The sequence below is a fragment of the Schistocerca piceifrons genome, chromosome 1 (genome assembly GCF_021461385.2).
Source record: "Schistocerca piceifrons isolate TAMUIC-IGC-003096 chromosome 1, iqSchPice1.1, whole genome shotgun sequence".
NCBI classification, from domain to species: domain Eukaryota; kingdom Metazoa; phylum Arthropoda; class Insecta; order Orthoptera; family Acrididae; genus Schistocerca; species Schistocerca piceifrons.
Genome location: NC_060138.1, coordinates 646,354,798 through 646,379,662, shown reverse-complemented (window position 1 = coordinate 646,379,662; position 24,865 = coordinate 646,354,798). Strand labels below are relative to the sequence as shown.

Genomic DNA, 24,865 nt, shown 5'->3' with positions numbered 1-24,865 from the left:
TGGCAGAACCACGTCAGCTTAGGTCTCAACCGCCAGTGCAGCTCATAGTTCGCAGGCACATCACGTGTTCTGTGCTACCTGTATTAACGTGTTGGGGGTCAGCACACTTTCTCTTCTACTTGTTGTGTTGCAGGTACACTTCCATCTCAGCAAGTTTTCGGAAAATGTACTTGCAGTGACTGTGATGCAGTGTATCTTGGTCTGCTGCGATCAAATTGTACCACTAATGTCTGTTCCTGCCTTCACAGATGACTGCTTACCGGTCTCCCATTATAGTTAAATTCTCATCTCCTTTGACATATTTTACTAGCTCATTAATATTATCACGTACTTTCTCAGTGTCGCTATCATTTGCATATGTTGCTTGTAAGTTCATAATATTTGCTAACTATCCATTCAATTCCACCATTAGTATTTATTCTGTTTGCTTCAGACAACTCTTTTCTTTGTTGACAGTTTCCCTGTCTATTATTATTCTTACTCCTGCCATTATTTCCTTTCCATTTTTACCTTCCAATTTTCTATTTTCCTACACTCTTTTAACATCTTAGCATTCTGCATGTCCATCCTAATTAACATTCTTGCACTCTGACAGCTCATCTGGGGCGATACTGTTTTCTGTGGTTTCCCTAAACTGCTTAAGGCAGATGCCGGAATGGTTCCTATGAAAGGGCACAGCTTATTTCCTTCCCCATACTTCCTTAACCCGAGCTTGTGTTCTGCCCCTAATGACCTCGATGTCAACAGGATGTTCAGTGCTATTCTTCCTTCAGGTGCTACCCTCCTGTAGATCAAATGAGTGGAGTGGATATTTTACCTAGGAGGAAGTCATCAATACATCTTGCGGATTTTCTGTAGAGATCTGCATTTACTAGGGAAGGATAATATGGTGGCTCCTGGTTGCCTTTGACATGAAGCTGTTAAAATTTGTTCTGACTTTTCTTGCTGGTAGCACTACAGTTACAATACAAAGTCTCATTGATTTCTGTCAGTTAATGGCCACTGGAGAAGGTGATGTATTCCTTGAAAATGAAGCTTTTGTTTGTACCAAGTTCAGCAGAAAGGGCTGCTGCTTTCACTCTTTGAGCTGTGTTGCTGATTGTATGATCCTGTTCCCCTCACAGATCATTACAGCTTTCACTGTAGCTCTGGCAAGAGGGAGTTGCAAGGTATAGCCATCTGAGCCAGAAGATATTACTCTCTTCCAGCACTCCCTGACTTGTGAAAAACAGTGCCAGGCTGTGTAATAGACTGATCGGGTTGACAGGGCTGCCCAAAGAGAAAAGAGAGCAAAAAAGAAGCAGCAATTTCAAAAGTATATCCTCTGTGTATTATGCATTCGAACCACAGTCTGGAAACATAAATCCACAATCCTGAAGGATAAATCTCATATTCTCTTGGACAAACATGAGTAGTAAAAAACATCGTCTCTATTAAAAGCAGTGCCAGTGGGATTGCTGGTAAAATTCGGAAAAAAGTAAGTGCCATGAGAGAGAGAGAGAGAGAGAGAGAGAGAGAGAGAGAGAGAGAGAGAGAGAGAGAGAGAATTTGGTTATCAACTCAAAATAACGACACTAAACAGAATGTTCAAAAACACAGTGCCCAGACTGACAGGGTTGATACAAGAGACAAAACAAATATATTTTGTAAAGCAACTATAAGCTGGAAATTTATATTGCATTAGCACTGAGCATATGTAGGTAATACACAAGTGGAGCAGATAAAAGTCATTGTGTCTAATGTTATTACACAAGATGTTGGTTTGAGATTTGTAGCATGTTGTGATATCATGCTCTTTGACATTGAGATAGTAAACAGTGGGTAGCACTAATGCCTGCAGGACAATTACGTTTACAGATGAGGCTCAATTTACTCAGGAAGGCATTTACAATAGCCAAAATTCACATGTATGGTCATATGAAAACCCGTGTGTTAAAGTTGTGCGACGTCAGAAGAAACATTTTACAGTAAACATGGGGGCCGGTATAATAGGCAACTACTTACTTGGGCCTTACATGTTGCTTGCGGCCTTACATGTTGCTTGTGGCCTTACATGTTGCTTGCTCGACTCTGGTGGCCAGTATAGTACAGTGTGTTCTTGGAAATACACCTACTGACATTATTGGAGGGGATACCACTAGATACCTGGATGATGATGCGGTTTCAGTGTGATGAGACCTCAGGGCACATTGCAAAACCAGTTCAAGCAGTAATAACCAGTAATTCTGGCAGTTTGTGGCTCGGCCAGGGAGGACCTGTACATTGATCTGCAAGATGCCTGGACCTCACCCATTTAGACTTCTTTCTCTGGGGCTGCATGGAGGCTGAGGTGTATTATACCCCTGTTGACTCAGAGGCCTAATTGGTTGCAAGAATTAGTGCAGCAGCCACACAAGTACAGAACACACAATGCATCTTACAGCGAATACACAACTCACTGCTGTGTCAATATTGGCTCTGCGCTGAGCTTAATGGTGCTCGTTTTGAACATGTATTATAATGTAATAGTGATCGGAACAATAAAGCAGTGAAAAACATTTAAAACTGTTTTCTTATTAATCACTTACAGTAACCTCCTGCATACTCAGAACTCCAACAGTATGCATTTCCGACACATGGTTCCTTTATGAAATATATTTGTTTTTGTCTCTGTCATCATCGCTGTTATTTTGGGCACTAAATTTTTGAACATCCTTTATAGTGAATCAGTACGCCTGTATTGTGGCTACTGATGCTACTGTTGTACATAAGAGTAAAAGCCAACAAAGCTTTGTGTGCATAATGTGAATCTACTTGGAAAAATTCATTCGGGACATCTCCTAATGTTTTGCTGTTGTTAATAGACTGAAGTGCTTAAGAAACTTATAGGCAGGTGCATTCAACTACAGAGATATGTAAACAGACAGAATACGGCGCTGCCATCAGCAATGCCAATATACGACAACAAGCGTCTGGTGCAGTTGTTAGATTCATTACTGATGCTGCAATGGCAGGTTGTCAAGATTTAAGTGAGTTTGAATGTGGTGTTATAGTTGGCACATGAGCAATGGGACACGGTGTGTCTGAGGTAGAGATGAAGTGGGGATTTTCCTGTAAGACCTTTTCATGTATGTACTGTGAATATCAGGAATCTGGTAAAACATCAAATCTCCAACATTGCTGCGGCTGGAAAAAGGTCCTGCAAGAACGGGATGAATGACAACTGAAGAGAATTGTTCAACGTGACAGAAGTACAACATTTCCTCAGATTGCTGCAGATTTCAATGCTGGGCCATCAACAAGTATCAGCATGTGAACCATTCGATGAAACATCATCGATATGAGCTTTCAGAGCTGAAGGCCCACTCATGTACCCTTGATGAATGCATGACACAAAGCTTTACGCCTTGCTTTTCAATGCTGACATTGGACTGTTGATGACTGGAAACATGTTGTCTTGTCGGACAAGACTCGTTTCAAATATTACCAAGCGGATGGACATGTACAAGTATGGAGATAACCTTACGAATCCATGGACCCTGCATGTCAGCAGGGGACTGTTCAAGCTGGTGGAGGCTCTCGTCTGGGGTGTGTGCAGTTGGGGCGATATGGGACCCCTTATACGTCTAGATACGTATGTAAGCATCCTGTTTGATCACCTTCATCCTTTCATTGCATTGTGCATTCCCACCGACTTGGGCAGCAGGTCAATACGACAACCCACACGACAAGAATTGCTGCAGAGTGGCTCCAGGAACACTCTTCTGAGCTTAAAAACTTCTGCTGGCCCACCAAACTCCCAAGATATAAACATTATTGAGCATATCTTGGATGCCCTGCAAATTGATGTTCAGAAGAGATCTCCACCCCCTCGTACTCTTACGGATATAAAAACAGCCCTGCAGGATTCATGGTGTCACTTCCCTCCAGCACCACTTCGAACATTAGTTGAGCCCATGCCACATTGTGATGCAGCACTTCTGCTTGCCTTGGGCGCTAATGACCTCAGCAGTTGAGCGCCCTTAAACCCCACAAAAAAAAAAAAACAACAACTTCTGCGTGCTTGCAGGAGCCCCACATGACATACACTGAAGTTGATGGTGAGAGACTGGATTGCCTCTAACTGGAGAGAAAAGGCAAAAGCATTAATAAAATAAACTAAAAAATTATATTATCAGATGTAAAAGGGTAAAAGGTTGATTCGAACATGATAAAAAATTAGAAAAGATATTCTTGTCAATGGAAATCTGAATTACATCACTGGAGGATCTCTCTTTCCTGTAACTAAGAAGTCTGTCATTTCTGCACCTTGAATTCAGCACAGGTTCAGAATGAAGTGGAAAGCGTTGTCCATAGTGAAAGTGGTTAATATGAGCATTTGTGAAGTTCAGTTTGTGAAGAAATTTTGATTGACAATATTAAGTAGCCCATCAGCATCACAAGAATATTAATTTTTTGCAAACCTGAGTAAATTTTGAGTAAAGATTACATAATACACGAAGATTAAGAAAGTAATATCTCACTGTGTTTCTGCTTTGCCCAATTGGGAGTTTTGAACTGTGGGGTACTTATTTGTACTGATTCATTTTTATTATTATAAAAATTGTGATTAAAATTAATTTTTATAATACAGTGTCAAGGACACTGATTTCAAAAATTACACATGTCAATGATAATGATGGAAGCTAAAGATATGAATTAAAATTTGTGCCATGGCCAAGATTTGAACCCAAGTCTCCTTGCTTTTGTGGCAGGTGTGCTAGTCATTACACCACTGTAGCAGTATAGGTAACACAGCTGTGTGGACCACCCTAGTTAAATGCTCTCCTCAGCACAGACTTCAGTTCACATCATCAGCTTATTTTCCCCCTCTTAAATCGTCACTGTTGCTGAGCCTCTCTGGTATTGAAATTTGGACATTCTGGGGTGCTATTCCAATACCAGAGAGCCTCGGCAATAGTGACAATTTAAGAAGGGGAAAATAAGTTGAAGATTTTAATTGAAGTACGTTTTAGATTGGGGGGGGGGGGGCATTGAATTACGGTAGTCTACGCAGCTGTGTTACCTATACTGCTATGGTGGTGTAATGGCTAGCACATCTGCCTAGTACGCAAGGAGACTTGAGTTCAAGTCCAGCCATGGCACAAATTTTAATTAATTTTTCTAGCTTCCATCATTATCATAGATTAAGTGGGGGGCTCATATATCTCAAGGAAAATTTAATTATATTGTCGCAGAAGAAGCTGAGTAGCTCCTTGGTGTAGTGATTGATACTGAACTGTTGGTGTTCATCATTCATCTAATTACACCTTCTTCCCATGTCTGTTAAAAATGTCTGCCTTCAATTTCAAATTTGCACAAATACTCACAAGGTGGGACGGGGTGGGGGGGTGGGGGGTGAATACTGGACAGCTTCCAAATTTATTCACAAATTTCAGCCTTGTTACTTCATATTGAAAACTGTACTGGACTTTACTTTCAAGGGATCATAAGAATCACCTAAAAATATTCAGTGTTCTACACCATACATACTGTATGTTAGTTTTTGGCCCCATAAAAAAGTGAAAAAAATGGAGTTGGAGTTATCCATCTATGATAAGGAGCTTTTCATTTATTTGATAAGGCTTTTTTATTTTTTAGATGAGATTTTTGAGTGACAACTACTGTTTTTGTGCATCTTCTATGTTTGCCGTTTTTATTTTTAAATTAGACAGACAGCAGATAATCACTGTGAAGCATGTTTTACCAGTGAGAAAGTGTTTACCAGAGCTCTTAAACAACTGTACCTGGGATAAAATAGTTTCCTTGTAGCATGTGCTATTGTTTTGATATCCTGAAAGTGCTGTCTTATCCCACAATGCATTGTCAATATACAATTAAAAAAAGATTGCTATAAAGATGCTGACTGTGTTTCTTTTGCCTGCATTCCAGTTTTTGTGGTTACTGCTGCTGACCCTCACGAATCATCCTATGCATGGTGCATGTATGGACCACTGAATACATTTCTTGGTGACGTCTTCAGTGTTAATTGGATGCATGATGTTGAACAGGTAATTTATTATGTTTCAAACACAGTTTATAAGCTACATTGTCTTACTACAGTCTGGCAGACTGAATAGAAGGATATAAAAAATGACAGAAGATGGAAAAATTACGTATTTATTGAAACACACATTGAAAACAAAGAAAAATATATACCACAGTGTACATCATATGCCCTTTACTTGGTTTTTAATATTACACCATAAATTTGTTGCCATCACTTTGTGTGCACCCTAAAGGTGGTGGTTGAAACTTTCTATCAGCTGATTCAGCATGTTCAGTAAGATCCCGTACACAACTATGTTTCCTATCCTTGGGTTCAGCCACAGTATGAGGATGTGTGGCAATCACTTGACTCTTCAATTATCTCCACAAGAAAAAATCAGGAAGTGTAAGGTGAAGATTTGCCGGGTAACTTTATCCTGTTCATTTAGTTTCTATACGACCTGCATTTTGTATGGGAGGACATGCAGGTAATTAAAGATCTTGTACTGCAGGGAATGATTTGTCATTGTTAGTGCCAAGGTATGTCTGGCAGCAGAGCAATGAGGATTGCAGATGAGTGCTTGATGTGACTCCTCCACTCGCTCTGCAGTCTGCTGTGACCTGTTTTGCCCTCGACTTTTCTTCTTTGCATAGGATGCGGTAATCCAGAATAGTTCTGTCCACCATACAATCACCTGATGGTTTGGGACTGTCATGACGTTTCAATTTGAAAGAATGACGAAACAGTTACTGTACTGTGATGGGAGACTCGTTATTTTTAAATATGCTTCAGTGGTCAGTGCTTGATACTCTGAACCACACAAGGCCATAATTACAAATGAAACTGAGAAATAATGTTGGTCTTTGTCATATGCCTCTAGCTGGCACTTGTGTAGGTAAAGGGAGATTACTAATATCTTTACAGCAAAGGCAGTTCTGAAAATGTAAATAAGTTAGGATAAAAGAAGACCACTCATTGAATAGAAGTTATTGACAGCCACACAACAAAGAATAAAAACTTCCCTAGTATTCAGAAGAAGTGCTTCTGGCAGGTGGACTGGTGTGAGGCTTGCGTTGTGTGGAGTAAGTATAGGGAGAAATAGGCAGAAAGCAGGACGGAACAGGTTGGGGACTCATAGCTAGCAGTTTGGAGTGAGGCAGGAGATGTAAAGGCTAGGAATTCAGGAGGGAGGTGCGGCAGATGCACGGGCTAGGCATGCAACTTACAGGCATTGGAGCTGGCGAGGTGTGGCACGTGAAGAAGACAAAGTGGAGGTGTGGACTGGAAAGAGGAAGGGGGAACTATTGAGTAGTGTGTGGAAGGGGGGGGGGGGGGGGAAGATGTGGATTAGTGAAGGTTTATCAGTGCAGTGTATTTCAGTCTTCTGTAGTATGCATTCTAATGATTCTTACTTGCTCCTTAGTTTTTTCACAGTTTATATTTTGCTTACATTGAATGCAATATTCTAGACATTGTTTCATAGGTGGCTTCCTTGTTTCCGATGCTGATTGTTGTGTTTAAATGAGATTTCTTCTTCACTTGTATCTTTACACTTCCAACATGAAGCCAGCTCTAGTTGGGACATACTGTGTGTGTCTCAACCTTAAGGTGCTGTTCATGCTACGCTAAGTGATAAGCTTACATGTGTCACGCTACCATTGTGGAGCAGTTTTGTTTGCTGCTGGAACTATCCATGTTTGAAAAACACGGCATTGGCATTTTGCATGGAAGTGTCTGGTTATATTTGGTATTTAGTGGCATGCAAGGCATTTTCCAATAAATTACCCATTTTTGTTTATAATTTGATGATCCAGAATGTGGCATAAGGACCAGTTAAATATTTCTCTTGAGAAAGAAAGCGGCAGTGGAGATAACAATTTTACAGATATATCTTTTATTTTAAAATTTTACTAAAGTTTTTGTACAGTATTCGTAGAACATGTATTTTAGTTTATCATATTAATAAGAAACCTTCTGTAAAACAGTTTATGTTTCTGCAAATGTAAGTATGGAAAATAAATGATAAGCATCTAGAGAAAGATAATTTGTCCTAGATCCTTGATGTGCAGACTGTAAATGATCTATTGGTCAGTGTTCAATTATGGGCCAGTCTGTCCCACTTGACATTTTTTGAAAACATTTCCCCTTGTCCTGATTTAAAGGCTAGAGAACTCACTCACATGTCAGTAAAGAAGAAAGCAGCAGTGAGTTCTAATTTCAGTCGCCTTTTACTCCTGTCTGGTGAGATCCTCAATGAATCTTCTACTGAATGGGAGCCTCTTCTGGCCCTCTCTTCTTCCCACAATTCAGCTTGTGGCCCTGATCAATTGCTTCAACACCTCAGTCCTTCACAATGACAATATCATGTCCAGGTGTTTAACCATATTTGGTACCAAGGCATTTTCTCCTGTCAGTAGATAGAGAGCATTGTGGTTCCTGTTCTCAAGCCTACCAAATATCTGTCATCCCTTGATAGTTACCAGCCAGTGAGGCTGACCACAGTGTTCCCTGTAAGTCACCAGAATGGATGGTAGCCCATCAGCTCAATTGGGCCGTTGAATCTCGGGACCCTTTATCTCCTTACCAGTGCAGCTTTCTGGAGGGATGGTCTCCGATTGATCATCTGCTTTGATTGGACACCACAGTTCGGTAGGCATTTTCTCAGCACTGTCATCCTGTTGCAGTCTTCTTCGATCTTTGTAAGGCCTACAACACAACTTTGCACCATCACATCCTCCTATTATTGTGTGAGTGAGGTCTTTGGGGGTCCATTCCAATTTTTTTCCCACTTCCTGTCCCATCGGTTGTTCAGAGTCCGGGTTGTGACACTGTTCTTTATTAAGCGTCCTTCTTTTTCTCATCGCTAGAAATGGACTTGGGGCTTCTGACAGACAATTGGTCACCTCTGCTCTGTATGTAGATGATTTCCATATTTGGAATAACTCCCACTCAGTGCCCTCTGTGGAATGACAGCTGCAGGGTGCCATCCAGTGTGCTTCGATGTGTACACTCTTTCACAGTTTTCAATTCTTACCCCTTAATTGAAGGGTGGTGCATTTCTGTCCATGTACTACAGTCCATCCTAATCTGGAGCTCTACCTTGATGCTCGGTGCTTGACCACGGTCTCCCAGATCCATTTCTTGGGTGGTCTTTTTGACAACAAGCTTCTTGGTTGCCCCATATCCATTACCTAAAGGTTGGCTGTTTTTGTAAACTCAATGTTCTTTGCTTCCTTGGCCACATCTCTTTGGGTGGGGATTATTTGACGATTCTCTGTTGATACTGGGCATTATTTCTGTCTCATCTGGGCTATTGTTGTCAAGTTTATGGATCAACTGCCCCTTCCATGCTACTCCTTTTGGAGCAACTGTTGCATTTCACACTAGCCCTGTCAGTAGTCTTCTGAGTGATGCTGGGATCCCTCCCATTGCAATTCAGCTGTTCTAACTCATGGTTTCCTATGCCATCACTATCCGCACTTCCCCTGCACACCCCTCCTATTCCAGTCTTTTTGCAGCTTTGGGCAATCACCTGCTCGCTGCCTGCCCTTACGGGAGTTTCAGGATGCTTCATGTGGAATATGCCATCATGTCTCATGTTGGCATGGAACACCACCTCTTGTCTGTCACGTGCAGGGTGTTTACTATGGAATTGATGGCAGTCTATCAGACCCTCTTATGCATTAAACGGTCCTCTCTCATCCAAGTTTTGTTTTGTACAGACTCAATGAGTGGCTTTCAGGCTATTGCATGTTGTTCTTGCCACCACACCTTGGTCTCTGCCATCCACGACACACTTGCTGTTCTTGGTGACGCTGCTTGTTCGATTGATTTCCTTTGGGTTCCTGAGCATTTAGGTATCATTGGTTCTGAACTTCCTGCAATTGTCTGGCTGGTTGTGGTGGGAGGGTGGTGGTGTGGAGTGGGGGGCGGTCAACCATTCTCCATGTCTATACCCCACTGGAGGCGGATTTGCGGTTTTTCATCAAATCCCTTTTTGCTCAATCGTGGGTTGACTCTTGGAAGGCTACCCCCCTGTCTAATAAACTTTGGACCATCCAAGAAACTCACACTACATGGCGTTCCTAATCTCCACCTCTCCCAGTGGAAATCCACCATTCTCAAACATCTTCGTATTGGCCATATTAGACTGATCCATGGTTTCTTACTCCACAATGGGCCGCCCCCTCCTCCCCCGCCCCCTCTTTGTAGTTGCAGATATCCATTTATCGTTTGACTGTCCCTGCCTTTTTGTCCTTCACACTTAATATGCCCTCCCACCTTTCTTGTCTCAGGTGTTAAGTGGACGACCCAGCATGGTTACGTCTGTCCTCAGTTTTCTTCACTAAAGTGGTTTGTCTTTGAATTTTCATCTGGAATTGTAGTCCCTCAATTAGATTAGGTGTTGGTTATGGAGGCCTTGAGCTTGCCTCCACGCCAGCCAGATTCTCCCTGCCTTTTCCCACAATTTTGTCTGGTCTGTTGTAGTGTTTTGTTTCCCCTTTCCTTGTGTCTTCTTCCTCTGGTGGAACGGGTTGGTGGCGATGCTGGTTCTAGTCCCTCACTGTGCATAGCATTTTTGGTGTAGCCCTGCTCATTCCCCCCCCCCCCCCCTCCTGTTCTTCTCCTGCTGCCCTGATGTCCCTTTTTTTTGTTTACATACTATCCCTTCCTCTTAACTGGACTGTGCTGTTTGTGTTGTTGCGCCTTGATTTCTGCCATCTTAGATAATGGGACTGATGACCTCACTGGTGCTGCCCCCCTCACATACACACACAAAAAAATTAATAAAAAAATCAACCACCCAGTTACATGTTAAGTATTTATGGATCGTATGGAAAATCGGGCATGGCATGGATACTTGAAAGGAGGGAGTCAGGATTGTGTCACGATTCACATACTTAGGACAAGCATTTCACTATCTTTGTCAACGAGTGGACAATAACCACAATGCTGTGTGCACCATTTGATGCGTGTTGTACCACAGTGGCTGCTGCATAATAATTACATGATTGCTCTGGAGAGCTTGGGAAATGATTAAGCGGCATTTCTTACATTCAGTGGCTAGTGGGACTAAAGAAGCTTTGTTTCAATGAAAGCCACAAACCCATGATGATATTTGTTGTCAGAGCAATGCATAGGACCAGACTGAAGGAATATGTAATCTCATACCATGGAAACAGTTCATGGATAAGGGTGCTTTTTATAGAAATCATAATGTTTTGGTGCAATATCTGTAATTAATGTAATTATTAATGCCTGAAGTTGGTCTGTTGTTTGACTGGAACTGATGTTATTTTAATAAAGATTTTTGAAAAATGTTTAAAAGCTGTAATCATTTTCTTCTTAAAATGAAATGTCAGTTTGAAAAAATAAACCCTTAGTGTGCTTGTATGTTGACCAGAAATTGCTCTTGTAGTCATAGGAGGAAGAGTCTTGCATGGACTGCCCTTACTGTGAGCTTACTGTGCTGTGAAATACAAAAATAGAGCAATTAAGGGTTTCTGATATGTAGCTAAGTGATAATTAGTTCAGTTTGTACTTCAGTGTATGCCAGTTTGCAGAATGGAACCACTTTCTTACACAATCTATTAGTGCATGCATGATTCTTCCTATCAACAATTGATATACATTCACGAATTCCATTTTTTAAAGTAATGTCTATGCTTGCTAGCATGGGTAACAATATTTGTCATTACTGTATTGAATTTTTGGCCCTTTTTTAAATTGGTGTTGCCCTCTGATGAAACAGAAGTGATTCTATTGCCTCTTAATCATGAAACTGTAAAACTTTGTGTGTTCAATTTCAATGTAAAGGAAATGAGACAAGACGAGAGAATTTTTAAGCTACCAAAGGATTCTTGGTAATATGAGCTGCAAAGTATATTGCACAATCTAACTTTTGCGTAAAAATGCTGAAAACAGCTTATTTAAGTCATTACTGGTGGGAAAGAGAATCTCATGGGACGTTGAGCAGATGTTGGACCAGTAACTGATGTTAATAGACATGCTGCATCTATTGCTGCCTCAAGACTTTTGTTACAGTCAGCGTTTCTTGAAAATATTCATGAATGCCTTGACTGTTCAGCCATCTCATCACCAAAACTTTTTGTGCAGTAACAGCAACTCCATTTATTAAACAAGATGCAGGCAGTTGAAAACAAGAAAATGGATAGCAACCTATAATAGTGTTAGTACTACTTTCTTCGTAGTACACAGCAGAAAACTTAAAAGTTTGGTGCTTTGATTAGAGTTTGTACTTACTGTTAAACAGTGTGTGAGTTAGCACTATCAATACATGTTCAGAGAGAATTACAGGTTTGTTATTTGTTGTAAGAGACACTGTATGAAGAAGCAAAACTATATTCCACTTAGTTATGAATATGCAATTCCACTTACAAGGGAACCTCCCCATGCCTATCTTGCACATGGACTACTCAGTTTGTATATTTTGTTTATTTTTTCATAGTCCCACACAACTTCTTCCTGTTTTCTCGATTGATGTGTGTTCAGTTTTCCAAGGCCTATCCACTGTGCCAACTTATAACTAAAACTGAGGGGGGTGCGATGGGGAGGTTCCCTTGTTAGTGACAGACACACAAGAAGGGCCTGCCATGGTTGCACGTCTTTAATTGCCTTCAGTGATGAACTGGTCTGCCCATAATATAACTTACAAAATATTCTACCAGATGTGCAGAATAGTCAATCAATGCACAGTGAAGAGTGATAAAATTTTGGCAGAGTGTAAAGTGCTGTAGTTCACTGAATAATTGCAATAGAATTGAAAAACTTGGTGAGGTAGTTCAAGACAGTTCAGTTGTGCATGTTCCATACATTTTACTTTATTTAAGTCACTACTTTTGCTCCAAGTAGCACTTGGTCATCAAGAAATGTTGAAGTGACAAAATTTCTCCCATGTTCGCTTAGTTCTCTTAGGAAGCTGTCTTTCTTCATGACATTTTTGTCTTCTTTGTAAAATGTGCTGGTTTTATCACTTTTAGGTTTGTAGGTATGCAAAAAAACCATGCCACTTACATATGGGAAAAATATTAGCATGAAAAATTTATTAACCACTTTAAGAGTCAGTAAGATCAAAAATATGAGTCAAATTATATGAGACTTGCAGAATGTGCATAGTGCAATCTGTGGAATCCTTTTGCCATGTTTTGCAGCTTTATCACAATTATTCACTGAAATAACCACTTCAGATTTGGCCATAACTTTTTAAATATGCCCAGACATTTTGTCACCCTTCACTTCAGAGGAGTGCGGCTCAGTGGTTAATTGCCAGATTACAGATCCGAAGTCAGGGATTCAGCCACTGGTCAGTCTTAGAATTTTTATGTTCGCTTGTCACTTCTTTCACCTCTGTTGATATTCGTTAGTATGAAAAATGCTGAGTTACAGAGTATTTTTTTGGAGTCAACATAAAATTGTAGGTCCCTGTATCACTGTCTGGGTAAGTTAGTTCATAGGTCAGAGGAAGCTCTGTGGTATTCAGCCTTTGAGCTGATGACAGCTTTAGTTTTTTATCACTTATGAGGCCCGTACTCACATAGTATAGATATTAGTGGGCAAGAAATTTGTCGTCTTCCTCTAATCATTTAGCAAACTTGCACACAAAATTTTAACACAGTCTGAGAGTGGTACAGTAATTGTCACTTGCATAATGTAAGGATCGGCCTGTTCTTCAAATTTAGTGGGTATGTCATAGCTAACTGAACCTACATCATAGTTAACAATAAGTGTATTGAGAGCTCATCTTCCATTTGATGTTTCTGTTTTATTTTGCACTTTATTAAAGGCTTACCTTATAAAATAAAATTTTTTTAATGAAGGGTAATTGGTTGTCTTCTTTTTCAGACAAATCTTCTACAGGCCTCATTACATCACATATTTGAGGAGGTGCGCTATGAGACAAATACGAGCCATGTTGAAGAGTATGGCGATTTGAATTTAGGATCTATGCGTGCAGCTGATTTTATGGGTTTCACAAACCATCATAAACAGCCATCACCATTGCCAACTGAAGGATGTGAGCAGATGGTAAAAAAAATACTAATGATAATTTGTATGTTACATTAACTAAAAAAACTTAAAAATTTACTCTTAATTTCAAACCATAGTGACCACAAGCAGTGGCTGTGTGTGTGTGTGTGTGTGTGTGTGTGTGTGTGTGTGTGTGTGTGTGTGTGTGTGTGTGTGTGTGAGTGAGAGAGAGAGAGAGAGAGAGAGAGAGAGAGAGAGAGAGAGAGAGAGAGAGAGAGGGGGAGGGGGGGAGGGGATAGGTGCTTGTATGAATGAATGTTTTTGTAGTTTCTATTTACGAAGAAGGCCCAGTTACCTAAAAGTTCAAATGTTTAGTACTCTTTTTAATTGTGTGTGTCTCAACGCCTCCTCTGTGCTGAGTAGTAATTTACGAGGGGCTTTCAATAAGTTACACAACACTTTTTTTTTTCCTTGCCCAATTTCAGTTAAAATTTGCAGAATTTTTTGTGGGACATCATGGAATATTCCCACTTCAGCCCGTTCGTGAAGTTCCGATAGGAGGCGGTGCCATAAGTAGCCTTCAAAATAGCATGTGTAATGAAGGAATGTTCCAAAAAAAGACTTCTCATTGTGTGGCTTTTGGCTGAAAACCAGAGTATCGTAGATATTTGTAGGGGCTTGCAGAATGTCTAGAGAGACCCAACAGTGAACAAAAGTATGGTGAATCATTGGGTGAGGTGTCTGTTATCATTGCAACGAGGTTGCGCAGACTCGTCTGATCTCCCACGTACCGGCCCGCCCCACACAGCTGTGACTCCTGCAGTGTCGGAACATGTGGACAGTCTCATTTGTGGTGATCGATACGTCACAATCGCACACCTCACTGCACAGCTATACGTCTCTGTTGGTAGTGCTGACACACTCGTCCACCAATTAGGGTACTCAGAGGTGTGTGCTGTCTCGGTTCCTCACTGTCTAGCAGAAGACCATCTGTGTGGAGCTGGCTGCACAAATTGTCATCATAAGCCTCATAATGCTTATTGTGACAATTTTTTGTCGAACATCATCACATGCAATGGAACATAGGTTCATCGCATTAAACTGGAAACAAAACAGCAGCCTACGGAGTGGTGCCTCACCGTCTCTCTTCTGAAGAAAAAGTTAAGAGCTGCACCCTCAGCCAGTAGTCGTGGCAGTGGTCTTCTAGGATTCTGAAGCAGTTATTGTGCTTTGATGTCCTCCCTTGCACAGTTGTAGTGTATTGTGTATTGTCTTACTCTCAGCAAATTGAAAAAACAACTTCATTGTGTTCCAGAATGAGATTTTAACTCTGCAGCGGAGTGTGCGCTGATATGAAACTTCCTGGCAGATTAAAACTGTGTGCCTGACCGAGACTCGAACTCGGGACCTTTGCCTTTCGCGGGCAAGTGCTCTACCATCTGCTGTGAGGACCGGGTGTGAGTCGTGCTTCGGTAGCTCAGATGGTAGAGCACTTGCCCGCGAAAGGCAAAGGTCCCGAGTTCGAGTCTCGGTCGGGCGCACAGTTTTAATCTGCCAGCAAGTTTCATATCAGTGCACACCCCGCTGCAGAGTGAAAATCTCATTCTGGAAACATCCCCCAGGCTGTGGCTAAGCCATGTGTCTGCTATATCCTGTCTTTCAGGAGTGCTAGTTCTGCAAGGTTCGCAGGAGAGCTTCTGTAAAGTTTGGAAGGTAGGAGACGAGATACTGGCAGAAGTAAAGCTGTGACAACCAGGTGTGAGTCGTGCTTCAGTAGCTCAGATGGTAGAGCACTTGCCCGCGAAAGGCAAAGGTCCCGAGTTCGAGTCTCGGTCGGGCACACAGTTTTAATCTGCCAGGAAGTTTCATTTTGTTCGTTGCCACAAAGATGCAAATGAACTTCCCCTTCACCGTGATAATGCGAGGCCTTACACGAGTCTGCTCACCCGAGAGTGGCTACAAAACTTCACTTTACTGTTCTTCCTCATCCACCCTACAGCCCAGATCTCACATCTTCCAATTTCCATCTGTTTCGCCCAATGAAGAATGCACTCCGTGGGAAGCAGTATGTGGATGAAGGAGAGGTTATTGATGCAGCAAGATGTTGGCTTCTTTGTCAACCAGTAGAATGTTACCATGCAGGCATACAGCCCCTCATAGTAAGGTGGAGTACACCTGTCAAATGAATGGAGATTATGTTGAAAAATAGGGTTTTGCCACCAAAAGAGTGGCAATAATATGGTATATTGGAATCCTGAATAAGACCAACAAGTTTCCAGGAGAAAAGTGTTGTATTATGTATTGAATGTCTCTTTTTATCCTTTTCATAATATTCTAGCTGGTTTTTACCCACATGTTACCTCATAAACAAAACTTCTCAAAAATTGTTCTTAATGATGTATTTAGAAGTTCTAGCAGACTAGGCTTTTTACTGCATACTTCTGTGGACTGTGGCTTTTTGCTGTTTACTTTTTTCCAATCTACTAGCTATTTACAAACTACTACTCGAGTAGCTAGAGATTATAGGACCCTTATGTACGGGATCGAACAGAATCATTGAGAGGATTTTTGCTGGTGTTTTGCCAGATATTTGTAATTCTGTTTTTGCAACGTGAGATGATGTTGGCTCATACAAATATTGCTTATCACAGATTTTTGCGAAGCCCACTGTCATAAGATAATGTCAGGTTTGTTTCCATTACAAACAAAATGTTCGTTAAACAGAATTTTATGTGCCCATTAGATAGAGCAGTCCGTTATTAGTCTAGTGCAATATCTGGTTTAGCAGTGTATTAATAGGGACAGTAAAACGTGAAAAATAAACATATTCCAGCAGCAATAGAGCAGTGTTGCTAGGTTGTGGTAGCAGACAGAATGAGACAGCATGGCACACGATACGGGTCCAGCAGGACTAGTAAGAATTTGTAAACAAATGTTTACAGTTATAACAAGTGCTATAGGGCACTGGAGCTGGCTGTGGACATACATCAGCCTTCTTCCTGCCACACCACATTGTAGACTACAACATGTACCCACCTTCAGAAATAACAGATGAGCTTTTGTTTAAGGATGAGTGCTGCCAGTGCACTTCTATATTAACATCTTGTTTAATTGTTGTTGCTGAAGTGGATCTCCCTTTCTCGATTCCTTAGTGCAATTTGTATTCATTTACATATGTGTAATGAGATTGCCAAGGAGGCAGCTCAGTTATATAGAGTGAGAAGGGAGAAACCTTTGTGAAGACACGTTTTGGGATGCAGTAGAATGAGCTCGATGCACTGGGGACTTGCACCCAGTAAAACAGCTTGTGCGAAACTAAAACAATGCCCTGAATTGGATGTGATACTTGCAAGGATGTGATACTTGCAAAGACACAAAGAAGTATGTGGATACTCATTAGAGTGTTACAAATTTCACGCAGCATGGTGCACTGATTTTGAAAGACTCAAAAATGCACCTGTACTGCTAGCATGTGCACCAAAAGCTTTCAGTGGAGGACTGGGCTGATTGGCTAATCTTTTGTGACTAAGCATTAAACAAATCTATTGATTTTCTTAAAGGCAAGTAAATGTTTTGCAGCACTAGTTTGCCAGATCATTCTGTGGAATACTATGGGGCTTCTGTGAAACCCCACTGGCTGCAGGAGACAGATAATCAACACAAATATATCATCAATTGCTGGGGCTGTGCTTAGCATTTTAAGGCAGCTTCCTTAAAAACAGACAGCCTGCTCTACTCAAGATATTGAATTACGGTGGAGGTGGCAGATGATATGGATGCAACAGGATGGTGCACCTAGCCAGTGCACTGTACCTGCACACCAAGAGGCACAGATTCTCTTTCCCAATACAGCAGTAGACAGACATAGATGCTGCATGGCTAGCAAGCTCACATTATCTGTCCTTCCTCAACTTCCACTTCTTGGGGCCAATAAAGGATAAGTGAACACACAACAATGTGAAAACGGTGAAGGGATGAAAAATCACATCAGACAGGACATTTCTGCACTTGATGGGTCCTATGATGTACTGCTTGTAAAAGCTAGCACCTTTTCTAGACTTCAAAGATGTTTGAGAACAAAACTGTGGTTTATTTGAGTACCTACTGTAAGGAACTGAATTACACTCAAATAGTGATTAATTTTGGTCTCTCTCTCTCTCTCTCTCTCTCTCTCTCTCTCTCTCTCTCTCTCTCTCTGTGTGTGTGTGTGTGTGTGTGTGTGTGTGTGTGGAATTTGGAATTAATTTTTTATGTGATGTGGACTGTTAATGGATCACATGTCCAATACAAAGAATTAGTGATAACTCTCATTGTTGATTGTGGAATGCAAATCAGACACAGAAAGTTGCTTTTGTAATAAGGAATTTATCGGTCAAACCTCATTGCGAAAGTATAGTCTTGCCACTCTCAGTGCAATAACTAAGCTAAAGTAATTTTTTCATCTACGTTGTGCTATGTTTTCTTAATCCCAAAAATTTCATGTGGGGGAAGGTACAGAAGCCGAAACACTAGGCTGTGCTGTGAAATCAGCTTGAAACTGATGGCTTATTGGGCACTATTACTACTGTGGCTTCCTGAATTTCTCTCAGCGAGTGTCTTATGCTGTTGATTGCAACAGACACCAAAAGTTTGGAAAAATTTGTTCGCCATGTTTTCATTTCCCCATCTTGTGTGTTGCCCTGCCACACACAATCTGCTTATCACCATGCAGCATTGCTACTCTGTCGCTGCTGTAGCATGGTTATTCATCATGTTTTACTGTTGCTGTTAATACACATTGCTAAATTGAATATCACACAAGGCTAATTGTGGACCACTGTATTGAATGCGGTCTTAAAATTCCTTCTTAAAAATAATTTTGTTTGTAACTGGAAACAAATGGACACTTTCCGTAGTGGGTATTACATGAGAGACATTATGAGCAGTATTTGTTTTGCTTGACTCCAGTGAGACATTGGAAAAATTAAATTGCAAATTTCTGCCAAAACATGAGATAAAATTCGCCTGATGGTTCTTAGAAGAGAAACCCTGTATGATTTACTCATCCAACAAATTGAAGTTAATAAATGACTGTGTGCTTATCTTGGGGTAATTGGATTCTTTTATGATGATCCACAGTTATATTATGTAGCTTTGCCACAGCGTCAGTTCAGATACAGCTAAACAAAATGATGACAAGCGGTAGAATACTCAGTAGAAAATTGAAAAGGAAAATGAAACATGAGCCTGATAGTACTATTAAATTCAGTATATTTGTTGGTAAGACTGCAACAATTTTGTTATAACCTTTAATCACTAATAAATTGCATGGATACACAAAAGTAGAAACACTAGCGGGTTACATGCTACTAACTCGGTATGTCATTCGACTGCCGTGCCGTGACATGCGGCCGGCGCCGTTCATAGCCAGGTGGCGCTCCCGTGCTCGGCCGAGCTGCGGAGCGCCTCTATCGCCGTGTTCGCGTACTGACGTAGCGGCACTTTTAAATCTCGTGGCACTGTCACAACACTTTTCCCCCCTTTGAAAAAAAAAAAAACACTCACTTCCTTGGAGACACGGACAGTGCGGAGACATCCATGGCCTCTTGGGAGGCACCGAGAAGATCCCGCGGAGAAACACGAGAGTATGGTCGAAAGTGTCCAGGACGGAAGCATGCGCATGGAACGTGCCTCCTGGACGAGATGATGGGTGAAAACTCCGGAGCAGCATCCATAGGTGTCGAGGACCTGGGGGTGTGCTCCAGCGAGATGGGTCCCGGAGAAGGCTGCGTCGCAACTGGGGCCGGTTCCGGCGTACTCGGAATCAGTAGCGACGTCGGCTGCAGCAACACGCACGGAAGATCAGCAGCAGCGACAGGACTGGCTTCTCGGGCTGGTGGAGGCGAAAGAAGGGGCGGTGGCACCGGCGTGGCCACCACACGGGGGCGCATCTGGTCGTAATGGCGAACAACCATGCCGTCGTCCGTACGTATTTCACAAAGCCGGCTGCCGCGAAGAGCCTGGACCACCCCTGGAATCCATTTAGGGCGAGATCCATACCCTCGTGCCCACACGTCGGCGCCCACCGAGTATTTTCCCGCACTAGGGGACACAGTACAAGGCCTGACAGGGTGCAGCAGGTGCAGTAGAGTGCGCAGTTGGCGGCCATGCAAGAGTTCAGCCGGGCTGCGATCACCCAGGGGCGTGAAGCGATAAGAACTCTGAAATTGCAACAGAGCGTCATCCGTGGAAAAATGACTAAGGAATTTTTTCATTTGGCTTTTGAAAGTGCGGACAAGGCGCTCGACCTCCCCATTCGACTGCGGATGGAAAGGCGGCGCTGTAACATGATGAATCCCTTGTCCAGTACAAAAATCACGGAAGCCCTGCGAAGAGAACTGAGGGCCATTGTCCGTGACAATTGTGGTTGGAAGACCTTCTAGCGCAAAGATTTTGGACAAAGCCAGCGTCGTCGCCGCAGTGGTGGGCGACGGACATCGAACAACAGACGGAAACTTCGAGAAGGCGTCAATCAACAGTAGCCAATAAGTGCCGAGGAAGGGGCCGGCAAAGTCAGCGTGCACTCGTTCCCACGGCTGCGCCGGATCAGGCCACAGAGAGGGCATTGTACGGGGTGCAGCCAGTTGTTGAGCACACTGACCACACGCAGCAACCATGTGGGCGATGTCCGAATCAATACCGGGCCAATAAACGTGCCTGCGGGCCAGGGACTTAGTCCGAGAAATCCCCCAATGGCCTTCATGCAATAGTTTGAGGACAGCTTTGCGAAGAGAGGCTGGCACCACCACCCGTGGAGATGCGCCATCCGTGGCCAGAAGAACAACACCCTCATGAACAGACAGACGAAGGCGCAAGGCATGGTAGTTGCGAAGGGGATCCGATGCCCGGCCCTTGGTCCTGTCCGGCCAACCCCGTTGAACAAAACCGATCTCCTGACACAGGACCGGGTCCCGCGCAGTAGCTGACGTGACCTGCGAACCTGTAAGTGGAAAACCCTCGACCGCACGACGTTCTTCCTCATCAATGTGGAAACAGAGTAGTTCATCTCGATTGAAAACCGGGTCGGGGCCCATCGGCAAACGCGACAACGCGTCAGCGTTGGCGTGCTGAGCCGTGGGGCGATAGTGAATCTCATAGTGAAAACGAGACAAGTATAAGGCCAAACATTGCAGGCGGTGAGCTGCCTTATCCGGAAGCGACGCCGAGGGGCTGAACAGAGAGACCAGCGGCTTGTGGTCGGTGATGAGGTGAAACTTAGAACCATACAAAAAAACGCTGAACTTTTTTAGAGCATAAATGATAGCGAGCGCCTCCTTTTCGATTTGAGAGTAACGCCGTTGGGCATCGTTGAGGGTCTTGGAAGCGTAGGCGATGGGTCGTTCCGACCCATCCTCATACCGATGGGCGAGAATAGCCCCTAGGCCATACTGTGACGCGTCAGTCGCCAGAACCAAGTGCTGACCCGGACGGAATGTGGCAAGACAAGGCGCCGACTGCAAATGAGCCTTCAGGCGGACAAAAGCCTGCTCACACTCGGCGGACCAACAGAAAGGAACGTTTTTGCGTAACAGCTGATGCAGAGGATGAGCCACCGCCGCCGCGGATGGAATGAATTTTTGATAATAAGCAACCTTGCCTAGAAACGCCTGAAGTTCTTTGACCGTAGACGGCCGGGGTAGAGCGGTAATGGCCGCAACTTGCTGTCGTAGAGGACGTTTACCCTCACGGGACAAGTGGAAACCAAGATACACAATGGAGGGTTGGAAGAACTGTGACTTGGCCAGATTGCACTTCAACCCAGCTGAATGCAGAACCCGAAACAGTGAACGCAAATTGCGAAGGTGCTCCTCAGTGGAGGCCCCCGTGACAACAATGTCATCCAGGTAGTTGATGCAGCCGGGAACGGAAGCCGTGAGCTGTTCCAAAAACCGTTGAAAAATGGCCGGCACGCTAGCGACGCCAAAGGGTAACCGCTGGTACTGATACAACCCACAAGGAGTGTTGATGACGAGAAATTCCTTGGAAGAAGCATCCAACGGCAACTGATGGTACGCCTCCGATAAGTCAAGTTTGGAAAAGAACTGGCCCCCAGCGAGCTTGGTAAATAACTCCTCAGGACGGGGAAGAGGATAAGTGTCAATGAGGCTCTGAGCGTTGACAGTGGCTTTAAAATCACCACACAATCACAGACTCCCGTTTGGTTTAGAAACCACCACGATGGGCGATGCCCATTCGCTGGATGTAACAGGAAGGAGAATCCCCGAAGCTGTTAACCTGTCTATCTCAGCTTTGACAGGTGCACGCAACGCCATCGGAATAGGGCGAGCCCGGAAAAACTTAGGGCGAGCTGTAGGTTTAAGAGTAATGTGGGCTTCAAAATCCTTGGCACGACCCAGGCCAGCAGAGAACACGGACGAGAATTCAGAACACAAGCCATCCAGCTGTTGATACGGAATATCCTCAGATATGAGGTGCACATCATCATCAATGGAGAACCCGAACAACTGGAAAGCATTATAACCGAACAGGTTTTCAGTGCCCGCATGATCCACCACATAAAACGTGAGGGGCCTAACAACAGACTTGTAGGCAGTGGAAGCATCAAACTGGCCAAGGATAGGAATTTTCTGCTTATTATAAGTTCGTAGATTTCGCGTAACTGGAGATAAGGGAGGGGAGCCCAACTCCAAATACATGCGAGAATTAATGAGAGTTACTGCAGAGCCAGTGTCCACTTGCATGCGAATGTCTTTATCCAGAACACGAACAGTAACAAACAACTTATTTGTTTGAGAAAGCACACACTTAACATCCATGTCTGATGCCTCGTCCTCGTCGACAGGAACTTTAGGGGACTGACACACAGAAGCAATGTGGCCTTTTTTCCTACATGAATTACACGTGGCCCAACGTTTTGGACACGCGGCCCTGTTATGCTGTACGAAGCAACGTGGACAAGAAGGAAGTGCGGAACGAACCTGCTTCTGTGGTTGCCGTTTTCGCTGCGAGCGTGGCGGCCCAATGCGACGTTGTTGACGCGAGTGCACCGCCGCCACATCGTCGTTTCCCTGTGAAACAGGCAAACTGTCCACGTCGAAAGTGGTGTGTACAGCGCCTACATCACACCACGCGTCTATTTGCGCACCAGCAGCGTGAGACACTTCAAAAGATTGAGCGATGCTGAGAACTTCCGACAACGACGGGTTTGGCAATTGTAAGGCACGTTGCCGAACTTCTTTATCAGGAGCAAGCCATAGAATAGCGTCCCTAACCATTGAATCAGCGTAAGACTCATGATGAGTGTCCGTGACAAACTGACATTTCCGACTCAGACCGTGTAGTTCCGCCGCCCAAGCCCGGTAGGATTGATGGGGCTGTTTACGACACCGGTAGAACGCCACGCGGGTGGCAACGACGTGGGTGTGTTTTCGGTAATAGTTAGACAATAAATCACACATTTCTTGGAAGGACAGAGAGGCAGGTTCCCGCAGAGGGGCTAACTGAGATAGCAGCTGATAGATACGTGGGGAAATCCAAGATAGAAGTAACGACTTACACATAGGAGTGTCGACAACGCCGAAAGCCAAGAAGTGTTGCCGCAAACGCTTCTCATAATCCTCCCAGTCTTCAGCGGCCTCGTCGTAAGGAGGGAACGGAGGCGGAGAAGAGGAAGACAGACGATGAGTAAGCGACGTCGACAACGCCTGAATAGCAGCCGTCAGCTGCGTTTGTTGTTCAATGAGCACTTGCATAAACTGTTCCATGTCTGCCCCGACACGAACACACAAGTCCACAACGCAGGAAAAAAAATATCCGACCTCGTCGCCAAAAAGTGTTATAACCTTTAATCACTAATAAATTGCGTGGATACACAAAAGTAGAAACACTAGCGGGTTACATGCTACTAACTCGGTATCTGTCATTTGACTGCCGTGCCGTGACATGCGGCCGGCGCCGTTCGTAGCCAGGTGGCGCTCCCGCGCTCGGCCGAGCTGCGGAGCGCCTCTATCGCCGTGTTCGCGTACTGACGTAGCGACACTTTTAAATCTCGTGGCACTGTCACAACAAATTTCTGAGTGTTTCATTTAATCTAACAATGGAAAATCCATGATAGAATAAAACAATATTATGAGAAGGAAAGTTGCTACTCACCATATAGCGGAGACGCTGAGTCTCAGATAGGCAAAACAAAAAGACTTCTTCAACAATAGATACACATACGGCTGCCCCCCCCCCCCCCCTCCCCACACACACACACACACACACACACACACACACACACACACACACACACACGCAAATGCAAGTCACACCCATGTCCCATGTTGCATTTGTGTGCGTGTGTGTGTGTGTGTGTGTGTGTGTGTGTGTGTGTGTGTGTGTTTGTCGACTAAGGCCATTGGCCAAAAGCTGTAAGTGTGAAAGTCTTTTTGTTGTGCCTATTCGCGATTCAGCATCTCCACTATATGGTGAGTAGCAACTTTGCTTCTCATAATAATGGTTCACTTAAAATGTACTGAGGTTTGGTATTAGCAAATTGTCAAACAAACTTTGGATCACCACAAGTACTTGTGTGTGTGTGTGTGTGTGTGTGTGTGTGTGTGTGTGTGTGTGTGTGTGTTCAGAAAGGGAAAGGAGATTCTGTAAAGTAGCCAGAAAAAACAGCAATGTGGAATCACATTAGTATTGTGCATATTGTATTAGTAGAAGTTGGTGCATCAGTCTGTAAATATATCCAGCTTTGTTATGAAAGTGGCTTATGTAAATAGGAAAATGATAGGAGTCCAGCAATATTGAAATTGTTAAGTTAAGGCTGACTGGATGAATTTATTGCTAAATCAGAGCCACAAAATTGGTCATTATTTGTGT

At 43.3% G+C, this 24,865-nt stretch overlaps 1 protein-coding gene across 1 annotated transcript in view; it reads left to right on the top strand.

The window, feature by feature from the left end:
- LOC124805126 (legumain-like) overlaps positions 1–24,865 on the top strand; it is a 165,625-nt gene that overhangs the window by 90,222 nt on the left and 50,538 nt on the right. The window contains exons 8-9 of the mRNA XM_047265586.1: positions 5,911–6,029; positions 13,871–14,053. Coding sequence (XP_047121542.1) covers positions 5,911–6,029; positions 13,871–14,053 — 302 coding nt within the window. The remainder of the gene's footprint in view (positions 1–5,910; positions 6,030–13,870; positions 14,054–24,865) is intronic.